This window comes from Nerophis ophidion, linkage group LG08 (assembly GCF_033978795.1).
Source record: "Nerophis ophidion isolate RoL-2023_Sa linkage group LG08, RoL_Noph_v1.0, whole genome shotgun sequence".
NCBI classification, from domain to species: domain Eukaryota; kingdom Metazoa; phylum Chordata; class Actinopteri; order Syngnathiformes; family Syngnathidae; genus Nerophis; species Nerophis ophidion.
In genome coordinates, this window is record NC_084618.1 from 50,522,334 (window position 1) to 50,542,210 (window position 19,877).

The 19,877-nt window shown below is 44.3% G+C and overlaps 2 protein-coding genes across 8 annotated transcripts in view; one reads left to right on the forward strand and one right to left on the reverse strand.

Moving 5' to 3' along the window:
* LOC133557899 (filaggrin-like) lies at positions 1-10,565 on the forward strand. Of its 5 annotated transcripts, XM_061908829.1 has the most exons (7): positions 1-150; positions 228-287; positions 366-449; positions 553-3,720; positions 4,885-4,920; positions 5,032-6,630; positions 6,742-10,565. In XM_061908829.1, exons 1-7 carry the CDS (start codon positions 96-98, stop codon positions 10,413-10,415), a joined length of 8,676 nt encoding a protein of 2,891 aa, XP_061764813.1. In that variant the 5' UTR covers positions 1-95; the 3' UTR covers positions 10,416-10,565. The 5 variants fall into 5 exon arrangements, with proteins under 5 accessions (XP_061764813.1, XP_061764811.1, XP_061764812.1 ...); XM_061908827.1 differs by having other exon boundaries at positions 553-4,920; XM_061908828.1 differs by having other exon boundaries at positions 553-2,475; positions 3,349-6,630.
* fdxr (ferredoxin reductase) overlaps positions 10,563-19,877 on the reverse strand; it is a 19,028-nt gene continuing 9,713 nt past the window's right edge. For 2 of the 3 annotated variants that reach the window (XM_061908831.1, XM_061908830.1), the window contains exons 6-15: positions 19,440-19,535; positions 18,917-19,039; positions 18,724-18,837; positions 18,541-18,642; positions 16,080-16,187; positions 15,498-15,582; positions 12,948-13,147; positions 12,710-12,881; positions 12,438-12,611; positions 10,563-11,718 (exon numbers count right to left, since the gene is read on the reverse strand). In XM_061908831.1, the coding sequence (XP_061764815.1) occupies positions 11,588-11,718; positions 12,438-12,611; positions 12,710-12,881; positions 12,948-13,147; positions 15,498-15,582; positions 16,080-16,187; positions 18,541-18,642; positions 18,724-18,837; positions 18,917-19,039; positions 19,440-19,535 (1,305 nt within the window). In that variant the 3' untranslated portion in view covers positions 10,563-11,587. The remainder of the gene's footprint in view (positions 11,719-12,437; positions 12,612-12,709; positions 12,882-12,947; positions 13,148-15,497; positions 15,583-16,079; positions 16,188-18,540; positions 18,643-18,723; positions 18,838-18,916; positions 19,040-19,439; positions 19,536-19,877) is intronic. The other variant, XM_061908832.1, reaches the window with a different exon arrangement.

The window sequence follows — 19,877 nt, forward strand, 5'->3', positions numbered from 1 at the left end:
ACTAGGAGAGTAATTAAAGCCAATTAGGAGCAGCTGCTTCACCTGCTATAAAGACCACTTGTGGTCCCACTAACTTTCTGACTCTGGCTGGTGCAATGGACACGGCGTGGCTCCTACTGGTCCTGGTGCATACGGTCTTGATTGCCCAAGGTAATGCTTCTTGTTTTAACCCAACTTGTGTTTAAAATGTTGTCTGTTGTCTATATCAAGTCTTTGCTTATCTGCAGGCCCGTGTTTGACACATGATGGCACCAAAGTGAGACCCAATGGGGGACTTGACAAAGGAGGTGAGATATATGAGAAAATTATTGATAATGGACAAGGCAATTGTGGTTTTAAGATCGCTTATTTTTGTTGTATTACAGAAATGTATCCCAACAACTCCATTAAGAGGGCTTATGAATTTCTTCAGTCAATGGAGACCATGTTGGAAAAGCAAGTTAAAGAAGGTGAGAGTTAAGAGTATGGACAACTTGGAAAAAAATGTATCTGTCAAATGTTATAGAATGTTTAGAACTAAAGGTAATCTTCAAATTGTCTTTCAAATTGTAGTACAAATGGAAACCAAAGAAGTGGAAACCGAAGCATTGCTCGGCTTAAAAGACATTTTCCAAGTAAACAAGCTGAAAGGCCAAAATACAGTGACTGATTTATTTCAGCAAATGTCAAACGTTCAGAATAAGAACTTCACCCACAGCCAAAACCAGAGTCATAACATGGGTTACAATGTGACTTCTGATGACCACTCAAGCCACGGCCACCACCAGGGCGACATGGGCCACAATGTGACTTCTGATGACAACTCAAGCAACGGCCACGACAACACAAGCCACGGCCACCAAAATGACATGGGCCACAATGTGACTTCTGATGACCACTACGACAATTCTAGCCAGAGCGACATTGGCCACAATGTGACTTCTGATGACAACTCAAGCAACGGCCTCCACCAGAGCGACATGGGCCATCACCATGACAACACAAGCCATGGCCACCAAAATGACATGGGCCACAATGTGACTTCTGATGACCACTATGACAACTCAAGCAACGGCCATCACCATGACAACTCAAGCAAAGGCTACAAAAATGACATGGGCCACAATGTGACTTCTGATGACCACTATGACAACTCAAGCCACGGCCACCACCAGGGCAACATGGGCCACAATGTGACTTCTGATGACCACTATGACAACACAAGCCACGGCCACCACCAGAGCGACATGGGCCATCACCATGACAACACAAGCCATGGCCACCAAAATGACATGGGCCACAATGTGACTTCTGATGACCACTACGACAATTCAAGCCAGAGCGACATGGGCCACAATGTGACTTCTGATGACCACTACGACAATTCAAGCCAGAGCGACATGGGCCACAATGTGACCTCTGATGACAACTCAAGCAACGGCCTCCACCAGAGCGACATGGGCCATCACCATGACAACACAAGCCACGGCCACCAAAATGACATGGGCCACAATGTGACTTCTGATGACCACTATGACAACTCAAGCAACGGCCACCACCAGAGCGACATGGGCCATCACCATGACAACACAAGCAAAGGCTACCAAAATGACATGGGCCACAATGTGACTTCTGATGACCACTATGACAACTCAAGCAATGGCCACCACCAGAGCGAAATGGGCCATCACCATGACAACGCAAGCAAAGGCTACCAAAATGACATGGGCCACAATGTGACTTCTGATGACCACTATGACAACTCAAGCAACGGCCACCACCAGAGCGACATGGGCCACAATGTGACTTCTGATGACCACTATGACAACTCAAGCAACGGCCACCAACAGAGTGACATGGGCCATCACCATGACAACTCAAGCCAAGGCTACCAAAATGACATGGGCCACAATGTGACTTCAGATGACCACCAGAGCGACATGGGCCACCACCAGAGCGACATGGGCCACATTGTAACTTCTGTTGACCACTATGACAACTCAAGCAACGGCCACCACCAGAGCGACATGGGCCATCACCATGACAACTCAAGCCAAGGCCACCAAAATGACATGGGCCACAATGTGACTTCTGATGACCACTATGACAACTCAAGCAACGGCCATCACCATGACAACACAAGCAAAGGCTACCAAAATGACATGGGCCACAATGTGACTTCTGATCACCACTATGACAACTCAAGCAACAGCCACCACCAGAGCGACATGGGCCATCACCATGACAACTCAACCCAAGGCTACCAAAATGACATGGGCCACAATGTGACTTCTGATGACCACTACGACAATTCTAGCCAGAGCGACATTGGCCACAATGTGACTTCTGATGACAACTCAAGCAACGGCCTCCACCAGAGCGACATGGGCCATCACCATGACAACACAAGCCATGGCCACCAAAATGACATGGGCCACAATGTGACTTCTGATGACCACTATGACAACTCAAGCCACCACCAGAGCGACATGGGCTACAATGTGACTTCTGATGACCACTATGACAACTCAAGCAACAGCCACCACCAGAGCGACATGGGCCACAATGTGACTTCTGATGACCACTATGACAACTCAAGCCACCACCAGAGCGACATGGGCCACAATGTGACTTCTGATGACCACTATGACAACTCAAGCAACGGCCACCACCAGAGTGACATGGGCCATCACCATGACAACTCAAGCCAAGGCTACCAAAATGACATGGGCCACAATGTGACTTCAGACGACCACTATGACAACTCAAGCGACGGCCACCACCAGAGCGACATGGGCCATCACCATGACAACTCAAGCCAAGGCTACCAAAATGACATGGGCCACAATGTGACTTCTGATGACCACTATGACAACTCAAGCAACAGCCACCACCAGAGCGACATGGGCCACAATGTGACTTCTGATGACCACTATGACAACTCAAGCAATGGCCACCACCAGAGCGACATGGGCCATCACCATGACAACGCAAGCAAAGGCTACCAAAATGACATGGGCCACAATGTGACTTCTGATGACCACTATGACAACTCAAGCAACGGCCACCACCAGAGCGACATGGGCCACAATGTGACTTCTGATGACCACTATGACAACTCAAGCAACGGCCACCAACAGAGTGACATGGGCCATCACCATGACAACTCAAGCCAAGGCTACCAAAATGACATGGGCCACAATGTGACTTCAGATGACCACCAGAGCGACATGGGCCACCACCAGAGCGACATGGGCCACAATGTAACTTCTGTTGACCACTATGACAACTCAAGCAACGGCCACCACCAGAGCGACATGGGCCATCACCATGACAACTCAAGCCAAGGCCACCAAAATGACATGGGCCACAATGTGACTTCTGATGACCACTATGACAACTCAAGCAACGGCCATCACCATGACAACACAAGCAAAGGCTACCAAAATGACATGGGCCACAATGTGACTTCTGATCACCACTATGACAACTCAAGCAACAGCCACCACCAGAGCGACATGGGCCATCACCATGACAACTCAACCCAAGGCTACCAAAATGACATGGGCCACAATGTGACTTCTGATGACCACTACGACAATTCTAGCCAGAGCGACATTGGCCACAATGTGACTTCTGATGACAACTCAAGCAACGGCCTCCACCAGAGCGACATGGGCCATCACCATGACAACACAAGCCATGGCCACCAAAATGACATGGGCCACAATGTGACTTCTGATGACCACTATGACAACTCAAGCCACCACCAGAGCGACATGGGCTACAATGTGACTTCTGATGACCACTATGACAACTCAAGCAACAGCCACCACCAGAGCGACATGGGCCACAATGTGACTTCTGATGACCACTATGACAACTCAAGCCACCACCAGAGCGACATGGGCCACAATGTGACTTCTGATGACCACTATGACAACTCAAGCAACGGCCACCACCAGAGTGACATGGGCCATCACCATGACAACTCAAGCCAAGGCTACCAAAATGACATGGGCCACAATGTGACTTCAGACGACCACTATGACAACTCAAGCGACGGCCACCACCAGAGCGACATGGGCCATCACCATGACAACTCAAGCCAAGGCTACCAAAATGACATGGGCCACAATGTGACTTCTGATGACCACTATGACAACTCAAGCAACGGCCACCACCTGAGCGAAATGGGCCATCACCATGACAACGCAAGCAAAGGCTACCAAAATGACATGGGCCACAATGTGACTTCAGATGACCACTATGACAACTCAAGCAACAGCCACCACCAGAGCGACATGGGCCACAATGTGACTTCTGATGACCACTATGACAACTCAAGCAATGGCCACCACCAGAGCGACATGGGCCATCACCATGACAACGCAAGCAAAGGCTACCAAAATGACATGGGCCACAATGTGACTTCTGATGACCACTATGACAACTCAAGCCACCACCAGAGCGACATGGGCTACAATGTGACTTCTGATGACCACTCTGACAACTCAAGCAACGGCCACCACCAGAGTGACATGGGCCATCACCATGACAACTCAAGCCAAGGCTACCAAAATGACATGGGCCACAATGTGACTTCTGATGACCACTATGACAACTCAAGCAACGGCCACCACCTGAGCGAAATGGGCCATCACCATGACAACGCAAGCAAAGGCTACCAAAATGACATGGGCCACAATGTGACTTCAGATGACCACTATGACAACTCAAGCAACAGCCACCACCAGAGCGACATGGGCCACAATGTGACTTCTGATGACCACTATGACAACTCAAGCAATGGCCACCACCAGAGCGACATGGGCCATCACCATGACAACGCAAGCAAAGGCTACCAAAATGACATGGGCCACAATGTGACTTCTGATGACCACTATGACAACTCAAGCCACCACCAGAGCGACATGGGCTACAATGTGACTTCTGATGACCACTCTGACAACTCAAGCAACGGCCACCACCAGAGTGACATGGGCCATCACCATGACAACTCAAGCCAAGGCTACCAAAATGACATGGGCCACAATGTGACTTCTGATGACCACTATGACAACTCAAGCAACGGCCATCACCATGACAACACAAGCAAAGGCTACCAAAATGACATGGGCCACAATGTGACTTCTGATGACCACTATGACAACTCAAGCAACGGCCACCACCTGAGCGAAATGGGCCATCACCATGACAACGCAAGCAAAGGCTACCAAAATGACATGGGCCACAATGTGACTTCAGATGACCACTATGACAACTCAAGCAACAGCCACCACCAGAGCGACATGGGCCACAATGTGACTTCTGATGACCACTATGACAACTCAAGCAACGGCCACCACCAGAGTGACATGGGCCATCACCATGACAACTCAAGCAAAGGCTACCAAAATGACATGGGCCACAATGTGACTTCAGACGACCACTATGACAACTCAAGCAACAGCCACCACCAGAGCGACATGGGCCACAATGTGACTTCTGATGACCACTATGACAACTCAAGCAATGGCCACCACCAGAGCGACATGGGCCATCACCATGACAACTCAAGCCAAGGCTACCAAAATGACATGGGCCACAATGTGACTGACCACTATGACAACTCAAGCCACCACCAGAGCGACATGGGCTACAATGTGACTTCTGATGACCACTCTGACAACTCAAGCAACGGCCACCACCAGAGTGACATGGGCCATCACCATGACAACTCAAGCAAAGGCTACCAAAATGACATGGGCCACAATGTGACTTCTGATGACCACTATGACAACTCAAGCAATGGCCACCACCAGAGCGACATGGGCCACAATGTGACTTCTGATGACCACTATGACAACTCAAGCAATGGCCACCACCAGAGCGACATGGGCCATCACCATGACAACTCAAGCCAAGGCTACCAAAATGACATGGGCCACAATGTGACTTCTGATGACCACTCAAGCCACCACCAGAGCGACATGGGCCACAATGTGACTTCTGATGACCACTATGACAACTCAAGCCACCAGCAGAGCGACATGGGTCACAATGTGACGTCTGATGACCACTATGACAACTCAAGCCACCACCAGAGCGACATGGGCCACAATGTGACTTCTGATGACCACTATGACAACTCAAGCCACCACCAGAGCGACATGGGCCACAATGTGACTTCTGATGACCACTATGACAACTCAAGCCACCACCAGAGCGACATGGGCCATCACCATGACAACTCAAGCAAAGGCTACCAAAATGACATGGGCCACAATGTGACTTCTGATGACCACTATGACAACTCAAGCCACCACCAGAATGACATGGGCCATCACCATGACAACTCAAGCCAAGGCTACCAAAATGACATGGGCCACAATGTGACTTCTGATGACCACTCAAGCCACCACCAGAGCGACATGGGCCACAATGTGACTTCTGATGACCACTATGACAACTCAAGCCACCACCAGAGCGACATGGGCCACAATGTGACTTCTGATGACCACTATGACAACTCAAGCAATGGCCACCACCAGAGCGACATGGGCCACAATGTGACTTCTGATGACCACTATAACAACTCAAGCCACCACCAGAGCGACATGGGCCATCACCATGACAACTCAAGCCAAGGCTACCAAAATGACATGGGCCACAATGTGACTTCTGATGACCACTATGACAACTCAAGCAATGGCCACCACCAGAGCGACATGGGCCATCACCATGACAACTCAAGCCAAGGCTACCAAAATGACATGGGCCACAATGTGACTTCTGATGACAACTCAAGCAACAGCCACCACCAGAGCGACATGGGCCACAATGTGACTTCTGATGACCACTATGACAACTCAAGCCACCACCAGAGCGACATGGGCCACAATGTGACTTCTGATGACCACTATGACAACTCAAGCCACCACCAGAGCGACATGGGCCATCACCATGACAACTCAAGCCACCACCAGAGCGACATGGGCCACAATGTGACTTCTGATGACCACTATGACAACTCAAGCCACCACCAGAGCGACATGGGCCATCACCATGACAACTCAAGCCACCACCAGAGCGACATGGGCCATCACCATGACAACTCAAGCCAAGGCTACCAAAATGACATGGGCCACAATGTGACTTCTGATGACAACTCAAGCAACAGCCACCACCAGAGCGACATGGGCCACAATGTGACTTCTGATGACCACTATGACAACTCAAGCCACCACCAGAGCGACATGGGCCATCACCATGACAACTCAAGCCACCACCAGAGCGACATGGGCCACAATGTGACTTCTGATGACCACTATGACAACTCAAGCCACCACCAGAGCGACATGGGCCATCACCATGACAACTCAAGCCACCACCAGAGCGACATGGGCCACAATGTGACTTCTGATGACCACTATGACAACTCAAGCCACCACCAGAGCGACATGGGCCACAATGTGACTTCTGATGACCACTCAAGCCACCACCAGAGCGACATGGGCCACAATGTGACTTCTGATGACCACTATGACAACTCAAGCCACCACCAGAGCGACATGGGCCACAATGTGACTTCTGATGACCACTATGACAACTCAAGCAATGGCCACCACCAGAGCGACATGGGCCACAATGTGACTTCTGATGACCACTATAACAACTCAAGCCACCACCAGAGCGACATGGGCCATCACCATGACAACTCAAGCCAAGGCTACCAAAATGACATGGGCCACAATGTGACTTCTGATGACCACTATGACAACTCAAGCCACCACCAGAGCGACATGGGCCACAATGTGACTTCTGATGACCACTATGACAACTCAAGCAATGGCCACCACCAGAGCGACATGGGCCACAATGTGACTTCTGATGACCACTATAACAACTCAAGCCACCACCAGAGCGACATGGGCCATCACCATGACAACTCAAGCCAAGGCTACCAAAATGACATGGGCCACAATGTGACTTCTGATGACCACTATGACAACTCAAGCCACCACCAGAGCGACATGGGCCACAATGTGACTTCTGATGACCACTATAACAACTCAAGCCACCACCAGAGCGACATGGGCCATCACCATGACAACTCAAGCCAAGGCTACCAAAATGACATGGGCCACAATGTGACTTCTGATGACCACTATGACAACTCAAGCCACCACCAGAGCGACATGGGCCACAATGTGACTTCTGATGACCACTATGACAACTCAAGCCACCACCAGAGCGACATGGGCCACAATGTGACTTCTGATGACCACTATGACAACTCAAGCCACCACCAGAGCGACATGGGCCATCACCATGACAACTCAAGCAAAGGCTACCAAAATGACATGGGCCACAATGTGACTTCTGATGACAACTCAAGCAACAGCCACCACCAGAGCGACATGGGCCACAATGTGACTTCTGATGACCACTATGACAACTCAAGCCACCACCAGAGCGACATGGGCCATCACCATGACAACTCAAGCAAAGGCTACCAAAATGACATGGGCCACAATGTGACTTCTGATGACAACTCAAGCAACAGCCACCACCAGAGCGACATGGGCCACAATGTGACTTCTGATGACCACTATGACAACTCAAGCCACCACCAGAGCGACATGGGCCATCACCATGACAACTCAAGCCACCACCAGAGCGACATGGGCCACAATGTGACTTCTGATGACCACTATGACAACTCAAGCCACCACCAGAGCGACATGGGCCATCACCATGACAACTCAAGCCACCACCAGAGCGACATGGGCCACAATGTGACTTCTGATGACCACTATGACAACTCAAGCCACCACCAGAGCGACATGGGCCACAATGTGACTTCTGATGACCACTATGACAACTCAAGCCACCACCAGAGCGACATGGGCCATCACCATGACAACTCAAGCCACCACCAGAGCGACATGGGCCACAATGTGACTTCTGATGACCACTATGACAACTCAAGCCACCACCAGAGCGACATGGGCCATCACCATGACAACTCAAGCCACCACCAGAGCGACATGGGCCACAATGTGACTTCTGATGACCACTATGACAACTCAAGCCACCACCAGAGCGACATGGGCCACAATGTGACTTCTGATGACCACTCAAGCCACCACCAGAGCGACATGGGCCACAATGTGACTTCTGATGACCACTATGACAACTCAAGCCACCACCAGAGCGACATGGGCCACAATGTGACTTCTGATGACCACTATGACAACTCAAGCAATGGCCACCACCAGAGCGACATGGGCCACAATGTGACTTCTGATGACCACTATAACAACTCAAGCCACCACCAGAGCGACATGGGCCATCACCATGACAACTCAAGCCAAGGCTACCAAAATGACATGGGCCACAATGTGACTTCTGATGACCACTATGACAACTCAAGCCACCACCAGAGCGACATGGGCCACAATGTGACTTCTGATGACCACTATGACAACTCAAGCAATGGCCACCACCAGAGCGACATGGGCCACAATGTGACTTCTGATGACCACTATAACAACTCAAGCCACCACCAGAGCGACATGGGCCATCACCATGACAACTCAAGCCAAGGCTACCAAAATGACATGGGCCACAATGTGACTTCTGATGACCACTATGACAACTCAAGCCACCACCAGAGCGACATGGGCCACAATGTGACTTCTGATGACCACTATGACAACTCAAGCCACCACCAGAGCGACATGGGCCACAATGTGACTTCTGATGACCACTATGACAACTCAAGCCACCACCAGAGCGACATGGGCCATCACCATGACAACTCAAGCAAAGGCTACCAAAATGACATGGGCCACAATGTGACTTCTGATGACAACTCAAGCAACAGCCACCACCAGAGCGACATGGGCCACAATGTGACTTCTGATGACCACTATGACAACTCAAGCCACCACCAGAGCGACATGGGCCACAATGTGACTTCTGATGACCACTATGACAACTCAAGCCACCACCAGAGCGACATGGGCCATCACCATGACAACTCAAGCCACCACCAGAGCGACATGGGCCACAATGTGACTTCTGATGACCACTATGACAACTCAAGCCACCACCAGAGCGACATGGGCCATCACCATGACAACTCAAGCCACCACCAGAGCGACATGGGCCACAATGTGACTTCTGATGACCACTATGACAACTCAAGCCACCACCAGAGCGACATGGGCCATCACCATGACAACTCAAGCCACCACCAGAGCGACATGGGCCACAATGTGACTTCTGATGACCACTATGACAACTCAAGCCACCACCAGAGCGACATGGGCCACAATGTGACTTCTGATGACCACTATGACAACTCAAGCAACGGCCACCAAGAGAGCGACATGGGTCATCACCATGACAACTCAAGCCAAGGCTAGTTGAGTTGGGCCACAAGGTGAAATTTAAAGTGCAACATCAATAGGAGCAGTAATGTGACTATGTGCAATGTTCATAACAAAATGGAGATGTATGGTGGCAGGAAAAGTATTTATGAAATTTGTATATAAAAATAAACAATTTCCATCCAATTTTTATGCATTGCTTTTTAATTTTGAGGTGAAAGTTAACTTGATACTTTTTTATACATCTGTTTAAGGTTTTAAAGTTTTCTGTTTAGACTGTTAAAACAATCTAGGATAAATACACTTAAGTACTTGCTTCCTGATCAAGAGAAAATGTCCCCCAAAAACAGATATGCCCATTAAGTACTCTTTATTTCAACCATTTAGTTAATTTTATCCATATAGCACATTTAAAAAAAAAAAAACGGCCAAATTGCTGTACAGACAAGAGGGGCACAGTATCATGTGGGATGAATAAAATACAGTACTAAAAGATACCTTCAAAGAAGTGATGGTTATATTACCTAAAATGTAATAAAACTAAACATTTTAACTGGATTTGAATGCCGGGGAGCTACTATGTTTAGCACAGATTTAAATTGGCTCAGACTGGGAGGACTTCCGAGTGAAAGGTTGTTCCATAGTCTGGGCCCTGCCACTGAAGACTACTTTGTTTTTGGCCTACTTTTTGGGGCAGTAAGTAGGATCTAGTCTGAAGACAGTCATGCTGGGACAATAAGGTTGCAGCAGCTGAATAAGATAGGGCGGGGCTTCTTGGTGTAGGCATTTATAAAGTATAATTTTTAAATTATCTCTAAAAGTAACAGTTAGTGAAGGGAAGCCAGTCGAGGGGTAATGTTTTCACGTCGTTTGGTTTTGGTTAGAAGGCTAGCAGCAGAGTTCTTTAAACTTAAATTCAAACTGACAAGTACATCATACACAGGGACTCAAACCTGCATTAAAAAATTCAGGAGCCAAACTCAAAACGGTAGGAATAATTTTTCTTCCTGTTGCAGCTTTGGTCAAAAGTACCAATTTTACTGGACTACACATTTACGGTTTTTATGTTTCATCAAACTCAATTTAATGCAAATACAACTATTTCTTTTAATATTTGACATGATCTTGACACTCTTCAATTTGGGTCAAGGTTTGTCTTTGTCAAAATGTGATACAGCTTAGTGAAGTCACTAAGCTGTATCCGGTGGTCACATCCAGGCAAGTTGCAGCATTTCTTCCACGGTCAGCATTTTTTCTCTGGGCTTTCCTGTCGACCCACCCCTCGTTGTCTCCACACGGTCAATCTTCTCCCAGCCCGAAAAGGTTACAGGCTTAATTTCTACAGAGACAATAAAACGAAACAATGTGATGCCATTTGAAAGAATATACAGTACAAAGTAGGATTTTGCAATCCTGCTGAAATAATGTGACTAACATTGACAATTATATGAAATAAGTAAAATGTCAGTCACTCTTGTATAGTCGACTAGAAGTGTATACTGTTTAGTGCATTTTTAATGTATGAGGCAAAGGTGGAATACAGAATTCCTAGACACCAACCACCACCCATGTATTGTAAAAAAGTGAATAGATGAGCCCATAAAAAACCCTTAATCTCATCCTTTCAAAGCATCTACTTGCTTAAATCTTGAAATATCTTCTAGGACAGCGCCCTCTGTTGGATTTACAGCGGCAGCACTCTCAAATCCATCCATCCATCTCCTACCGCTTGTCCTTCTCGGGGTTGCATGGGGTACTGGAGCCTATCCCAGCTGCACTCGGGCGGAAGGCAAGGTACACCCAGGACAAGTCGCCACCTCATCGCGGGGTCATCACAGTCAACATTCACACTCGCACCCTGCCGTCAATTTAGTGTTGCTTATCAACCTATCCCCCAGCTGCATGTCTTTGGAGGTAGGAAGGAGCCGGAGTACCCGTAGGGAACCCGCGCAGTCAAACCACTTGTTTAAATTACAATTTAAAAATATATTCATTCAAAACCGAGGGAAACAAAGTCAATACCAACTGCAAATATATAGATATATTCAAGTAAAATACCTCTCTTTTCAAGCAGATTTGTGATTTTTTGGGCACCGGATTTATCAGCAGAAAGGTCCAATTTTCCCGAGTCCATGTCTTCAATTAGGGATCGTGCAGTTTCAAAACTATTATTCATAGTAGTGGCTATCACGCCAGTTGGGCCAGTTTTAAGCCAGCCACTGCAGTAAAGACCTAGATAAATAAAAAAAATAAAGCAAGGAATAATTTGACACATGCTTACTTATCTTTCTGATTTTAGCTCACTTGGTGCTGTATTTTTATAAAAGTACCTGCAGCTTGTTGAACACGGCCCATTAGGTTCGGGACTATAGCTTTTTGAGAGTCAAACGGCACTGATGGGTCAATGAGGAGGCTCTTGTACCCAATGCTGCTGATGACAAGGCCGCAGGTCACGTCCTCCACTTCGCCAGTGAGCACTGCACGCGCTGCCTCACCTGAACCCTGATGTTAGACATGTCAATTCAGCAATCATCAATCCAAGAAAAATGAAAAGGAAAATCAGTTTACCTCCAGTTTGTTGACTGCCAGGCGGATGCCAGCCGTCCTGGTGCCATCATCACTTGGAAGGACCTGGACTGGGCTCCGGAAGAATCGAAATCCCCAACTGCGTGAAGCCTTATTACTTTTTTCCTGCTCTTTTTCTGCTGGAAGCTCAATGGCTGCCTTCAACATCAACTCTGTGAGACGCTTTCGTGGTCTTGGTAAATCTGAAACAGCCATAGTGTAGGCAGTTTGTTTTTTTTCTGATATCAAACTAAATGTACCTCCTAGTGTGTATATATAATTTTTGACAACCAAGATTTAACTAAACAAAATCTGGTGTAACTTTTATACGAAATCCAGGTTAATTGGTACCTTTTCAACTAAAGTAAATATTTTTATTTCTTCTTACACTGTATTTTGCTGTGGTTAACCTTTTCTTTAACTTTAACCTTTGTGTTACAGTTAAAGATACAAAATGACTTATCACGCCATTGTCATTCCTGAGTAAAAAGTGTTTTTTTGTGTTAATATTAACAGTAAACTGCATCTGACATTTGCAAGACTAATTCCGGGGTCTGAATATCGTTTTTATTGAGGGCCATGTCGCAGTTATGGCTGCCATTTTGAAATGCTTGTAACACAGTCAATTTTGGAATAATATCATGAGGCAATTAAACATTATTATTCACATGTATTCAGTGTTACAAGCATTTCAAAATGGCAGCCATAACTGCGACGTGGCCCTCAATAAAAACGATATTCAGACCCCGGAATTAGTCTTGACCCCCGGAATTAGTCTTGATTATGCATTTGATTATGTTATGCATGTTATTGAATTTTTATTCCATACACATTAATCGATAACTTCCTTTGAAATCATAAGCCGGGGTGACTAGCAGAATTTAATAATGTTTATGTTAAAAGAAAAATGCTTGAAATATAAGTTAATGAAATGTTTGTGGCATGATCAGAGATGCAATTGCATACATGCACATTTTCTGTCAAAATTGAAAGAACAAATACATTTTATTGAAGTGCTTTTTTGACACACACTATTTCGAAGCTTTCGCAGGCCACATAACATGATGTGACGATCCAGATCTGGCCTTAGGGCCGAGAGTTTGACACCTGTAAACTATCTGATACTTAAAGCAATACTTGAAATTACTCCCAAATTGCATTTTACCATTGATTTTACTATACACAAGTCTAAACACATAATAAACACATCTAATACTTACTAAAAAATAACATTGAATCAATAATAATTGCTATATTTTTTAACAAAGAACATTTTTTAAATCTAATAATATATAAATACAATATTATTTGTAATACTATAAAAAAACTATTAAAATATACAAATTAGAAAATATAATATAAATATTTATATTATTTATCTATATTAAGTACATTGAAATAAATGCATGTCTTTGAGTGTGTGTTTTTATATACTATATACTGCAATGTATTTAATTTTACAATATGGTATATGTATTTTTGTCTCTTTCCAGGTTTTATGTAATACCCTGAAGAAAGGAACAGGACTATCTTCTGAAACTAGCATTACAATCCCACAATAACGTTACAGATCAATTCAGCTACAGTACTGAATTCGCTCACACAAAACTGTTTAATATTTATAATGAAAGTGATAGTGGTAAGTCCTCATCTTTAATAGAGAAGAAATGTACATGAGAAAGTATTTAAACAAACATTAATAGTTGGTTACTTTTATATTGTGTATGTGTGGATGTGGGTACAGACTGAATGAATACATTTAAGAAAACAAGCCAAGGTTGTTTGGAGTATTTATATTGTGTTAACCCTGTCCCTCGACGCATAGTGACGACTAAAGAGAGAACAAAAAGACGAGGAAGCACCTGTGCTACACTATTAGACAACTGACTGGTCGTTGCACATTTCCTATAACGGCAGCGCTCTCTGCCTTTACTCAATTCACTAGGTATCATAATAAACCCTGAACTGTACTGTACATTCATCATCAAGTGTTTTTCACTAACAAGGACATGGCAAGCTGTCGGACGAAAGAGGACAGATAACTGGGGCACAAACTGTTCAAAAAACAAACAAACAAAAAAAAAGAAAACACTGCCTTTACTGCTCAAACGTGGAGGTGCAAGTTTTGATCTGAAAACCACAGCTTCTTGTTGTCATACTTTTGAATGTTTTTTCACGTGTGACTGCAAATTCAATGAAGAGTACAACTGCAAGAATAAGCATTTTTGTATTTGTAAAAGCCTATTTTTAAACTATGTAATTATGTATACAGCAGACTAGTGGAATAGTGACTAGTGGACCAAAATTAGATCGTCGTAAATGTGGGTATGAATGGTTGTTGGTTTAAATGTGTCCTGTGATTGACAGATGACCGGGTGTCCAGGGTGTACCCTGCATGTTGCAAACAGTCTGCTGGGATAGGCTCCAGCAGTATAGAAAATAGATGGATGGTTGGATTATATATTTAGTCAGCAGGTCTACCTAATGAATTGAGCAGTAAATTTATCATCCTAAAAGTAGAAGGTGCTACTTGAAAAATAATTGAACTTTCACCTTTAAGAGCTTCACGGACACCATCAAAATCAGTTGGCAGCATTTGAGGCTTGGCCCCAGGCAGGTTGACCATTTCTCTGACCTCCTAAAATAAAAAAAATAAAAAATGTGTGTTTTCCAGTGAGATAACAATCCATTCGAAAACAAATTATTGTTCGTGCTACATTCAACACGACATCTTCTACTAATTTAACCTAACAGGTTTGGCCAAAAAGGGTTAATCAACAACGTTTTAGCCACACATCCCAGTGTGTTCCCAGTACACGGCTTACTAGAATAAATTTTACCTGCCTAAATTACAGCGTCAAAGATAGGTAGACCACGTTTAATGACTTAATGGCATATCTTTCTCAGAAATGTGGTTTGAATAGAAATTGCTCCAAATTGTGTAGCCTCAAAAATGCTTGAAATTAGTGCTTCCGCTGTATTGCTTGCGAAAGAGTCGAGTGCACAGTGAAGAGCACCACATTTATGTGCTATTAAGTGGGACTTTGCTTCCATTATGAAAGATTGGTGTTGATTTTTTTTTTGTTAAGTCATAATATGTTGTGCTTTAAAAAAAATACTACAACACTCACACACCTTGACTGTGCAGGCGACCTGTATTGGTCCTCTACGGCCAACAATTAGCACTCTACGGACCTGGCTCTCCATCAGAGCTTCAAGGGCTGCCTGGGTGATATCAGTCTTCTGCAAACCAACAGAAACACGTTTCCATTTATGTCAACAATAAGACGTGTGGGTCTTGTGTAGTTCATTTACAGTGTCAATGGCCCGGGTGCCCCTTAACTCGGAAAATTGGGTTAGGGAACATTTGTAATCCGTAGCATGATTAAAACACATTGATGCAGTAAAAGCATAATTGTAGTAGTAGTATTTGCTTTATTTGGAATGGATATGCTCCTTCTGACATAATAAAACATTCCTAAACACATTTCTTAATCACAATAAACGGAATATTTTCATGTAGAGAGTCTATATATAATTTCCCCTCGGGGATTAAAAAGTATTTCTGATTCTGATATATTGATATACCTACACACAAAGGACCATGTACCATGTTTTTCAACATTATGAAAGCCATCCAGACATAAAACAACACCATTTAGTTTAGTCACATTTAAACTATTTTAATCTAATACAGCAACACTCCCTGAGGCCGAGGTAATCAGTGGCCACTATACTAAACATCACGTTCTGATTGGTTTGGTCTCCTCTAATGCTCAATACTATGGTAGTATTGCTATTTTTTTGTTTATTTAGGACCAACAGTTAAAGAATATGCTGCAAGAACGTATCCCTGAAAAATCTGCAATGTGGTGAAGCTGCAATATTTGAAGCATGAAGTAGTGAGGAACAACTGCATCTTATGCAAACAATGAATACAGATAATTAAACCCATTGTATTTTTAAAATGTCCAAACTTTCAAGAAAATAAAAAGAGTGCCACTTAGTAATATTATGTATCGTAAACCGTTTCCATTTTTTTTTACATTGGTTCAATGTAAACTAAGGCTGCATGGTGGCCAAGTGGTTAGCTTGTAGGCCACACACTCCATAGATTGAGGGTTCAAATCTCTGCTTAGGCATCTATATGTGGAGTTTGTATGTTCCCACAGTGGGATTTTCAAAAAATTATAAAACATGCATGATAGGTTAATTTAAAAATTTGAATTGGTCGTACGTTTTCATGGTATTTAGTTTGAGCCACTGACTGGCGCTCAGTCCAGGGTGTATGCCCCAATCCCATAATGCAGGAGTCGGGAACCTTTTTAGCTGAGAGAGCCAAAAAGCCAGATATTTTAAAATATATTTCCGTAAGAGCCATATAATATTTTTTTTAACACTGAACACAACTAAACACGTGCATTTTTAAGTAAGACCAACATTTCTAGAGTATAATAGGTCTCTTATTCTTTGTAATAACATTGTTAATCTGAAGCTAACTGTGGAGGGGGCGTGGCCTGCGCGCCTGCAGCGACAGGTGCGTGGATGGCCCACCTGGGCCTTGTTATCTATTCACCTGTCGCTCTGTTATAAGCAGCAGCCAGGAGGAGAGACTGGGTTTGGGCTGGAAATACTATTGCGGTAAAGCAACTGAGAGACTTATTGAAAAATAAAACAATATTGTAACCCTGAAACAGGCTCTCATGTTAGTGCTTGGGGGTCTGAAGAACCCCCAGGAGGGCAAGTCCCACACGAACCAATAATAAATAAATAACTTCTTACCATTAACGCAACTTCTTGAACAGGTGCGGTAGAAAACTGATGGATGGATTAAAAATGCATGAGAATGTTTTGTAATTTTAACATTATTTTTAACACTGTGTTTACAAGTGGAATTATTCATTACTTATCGTGTTAAGCAACGTCAGGTCAGATTTATCAAAGAGCCAGATGCAGTCATCAAAAGAACCACATATGGCTCTAGAGCCATAGGTTCCCTACCCCTGCCATAATGTAATGCCTGGGGAAATATCTAGGGATCGCTGTACCATAACGTCCTGCCTTATATGTTTGCAGTTTATCTGTTGTTATTTTAGCTCGTCAACGCTATTTCTCAGCAATCGCATGCAAATAAGAAGTATAATGTCTTGTTATTATTTCCTGTTATGTGAGTGTGAATAATTGTCTGTATATCTGTGTTGGCCCTTGAAGGAGGTGGCAACTTGTCCAGGGTGTACCCTGCCTTTTGCCCGAGTGCAGCTGGTATAGGCTCCAGCTCACCGCGACCCTGAGAGGGACAAGCAGGAGAAAATAGATTGCTGGAATATAATCTCACAGCCACTGACAGTCTCACAGCTCTTCACCAAGAAAGGACCCATGCAAAATGATAATCTCTATGACAAATAAAAAATGATGGAATGAAGACGAGTACATATGATGTACTTCAATTATATATGTTGAGATTTGACAGTGTTTTTATCCAGTTCACTGTTGAACAGCAAAAAAAGACATCCATTTTGACTTTCCTTAAACGCAGAAGACACACACTGGCCTTTTACTGTAAACACCAATAATGTCTCTGCCAGTGTTTGCATACCTTTAACATGTCGATGGGAGACAGTAGTATTCTTGCTACGTCCAAAGCCACGTTGCCTTGACCCAGGACAACTGCTGTTTCACAACTTAAGTCTGGACTCAGCTGAATGGAAACAAAAATACCTGAAGTTTAAGAAGCAAAAGCTGGACAAAAAAATATGCTTTGTGAAGAGAATGAAAGTACCTGTTGACAACTTGGCAGTCCATTGTACCAGCCCACAAAGTCTTTTGCAGAGTACACGCCAGCCAAGTCTTCTCCAGGTATCCCCATACTCCTGTTTCCTTCTGCCCCATAACTCTACCATAACATATATTAAAATAATAGGTATAGCACACATACATACACACTAAACAAACTTTTCAAATAAGCATCTTACCAATATAACAGCATGGTAGGCTTGTTGTAGCTCTTTAACGCTCACATCCTTCCCGATGTTAACGTTACCGTAGAAACCACAGCGAGCATTTTTGCCTGTCTGTGTGAACGTGTTGATGACGTTCTGAGGAAGTAATTCATTTGTCAGTGATTATGCTCGAATAGAAAACCAAACAGGTGCCAATTTTATAGAATCCAAAAAGAGAAAATGTCAAATTTTGTCCAGCTCCAGTGCAAAACTCTGTTAAGAGACCTGGGCCATTTTTTTTATGCATCTTGTTTTTTTTTTACTGGCAATGGGCATACTCTGAAAAAACATAAAATGATACATTATTCGATTTACTAATTTACTTTGTCACCTATAACACAAAGCTAAAATGTTTTCTTCTGATATCTTAGCATATACTGAACTACACTGGATTAAATGCATGTACAAAATGTGTCAAACTGTCCCTCATAGTGTCAATTTTCTGAATACAGCCCTCTGTGAAAAAAAATTTGGAAAACTCTGCATTAGGCCTTACTTTTACTTCGGGGTGATCAGGAGCAACCCCAAATCTGACCAGGCCAAAGGGAACAGGTAGTCGCTCATAAATGTCCACCTCAACGTCTTGACGAGCCTGATAGGATAATGTAAACATTCAGTATTTGAATCCCTTTAAAACCAGATAAAACACACTGTATTTTAAGGAATAAGGTTAAAAGGCCTAAAAATCAGTAATTATGAATATCTCTATGTATCTATGCTTTCACTAAACAATCCGACCACAATAATAAACACACTGTTAAATGCATAAATATCTGCCGTCTTCATTTTTTCTCAATTTTACATCATAATTGTATCTCACTCTCACATTAAGTTAAAAATAGTTATATCTAAAAAAACAATCCATTTTCACTCGACACACATGTATCAAAACACTTCTCTGTATACCAGTACAGTACAGTACTAAGACTACATA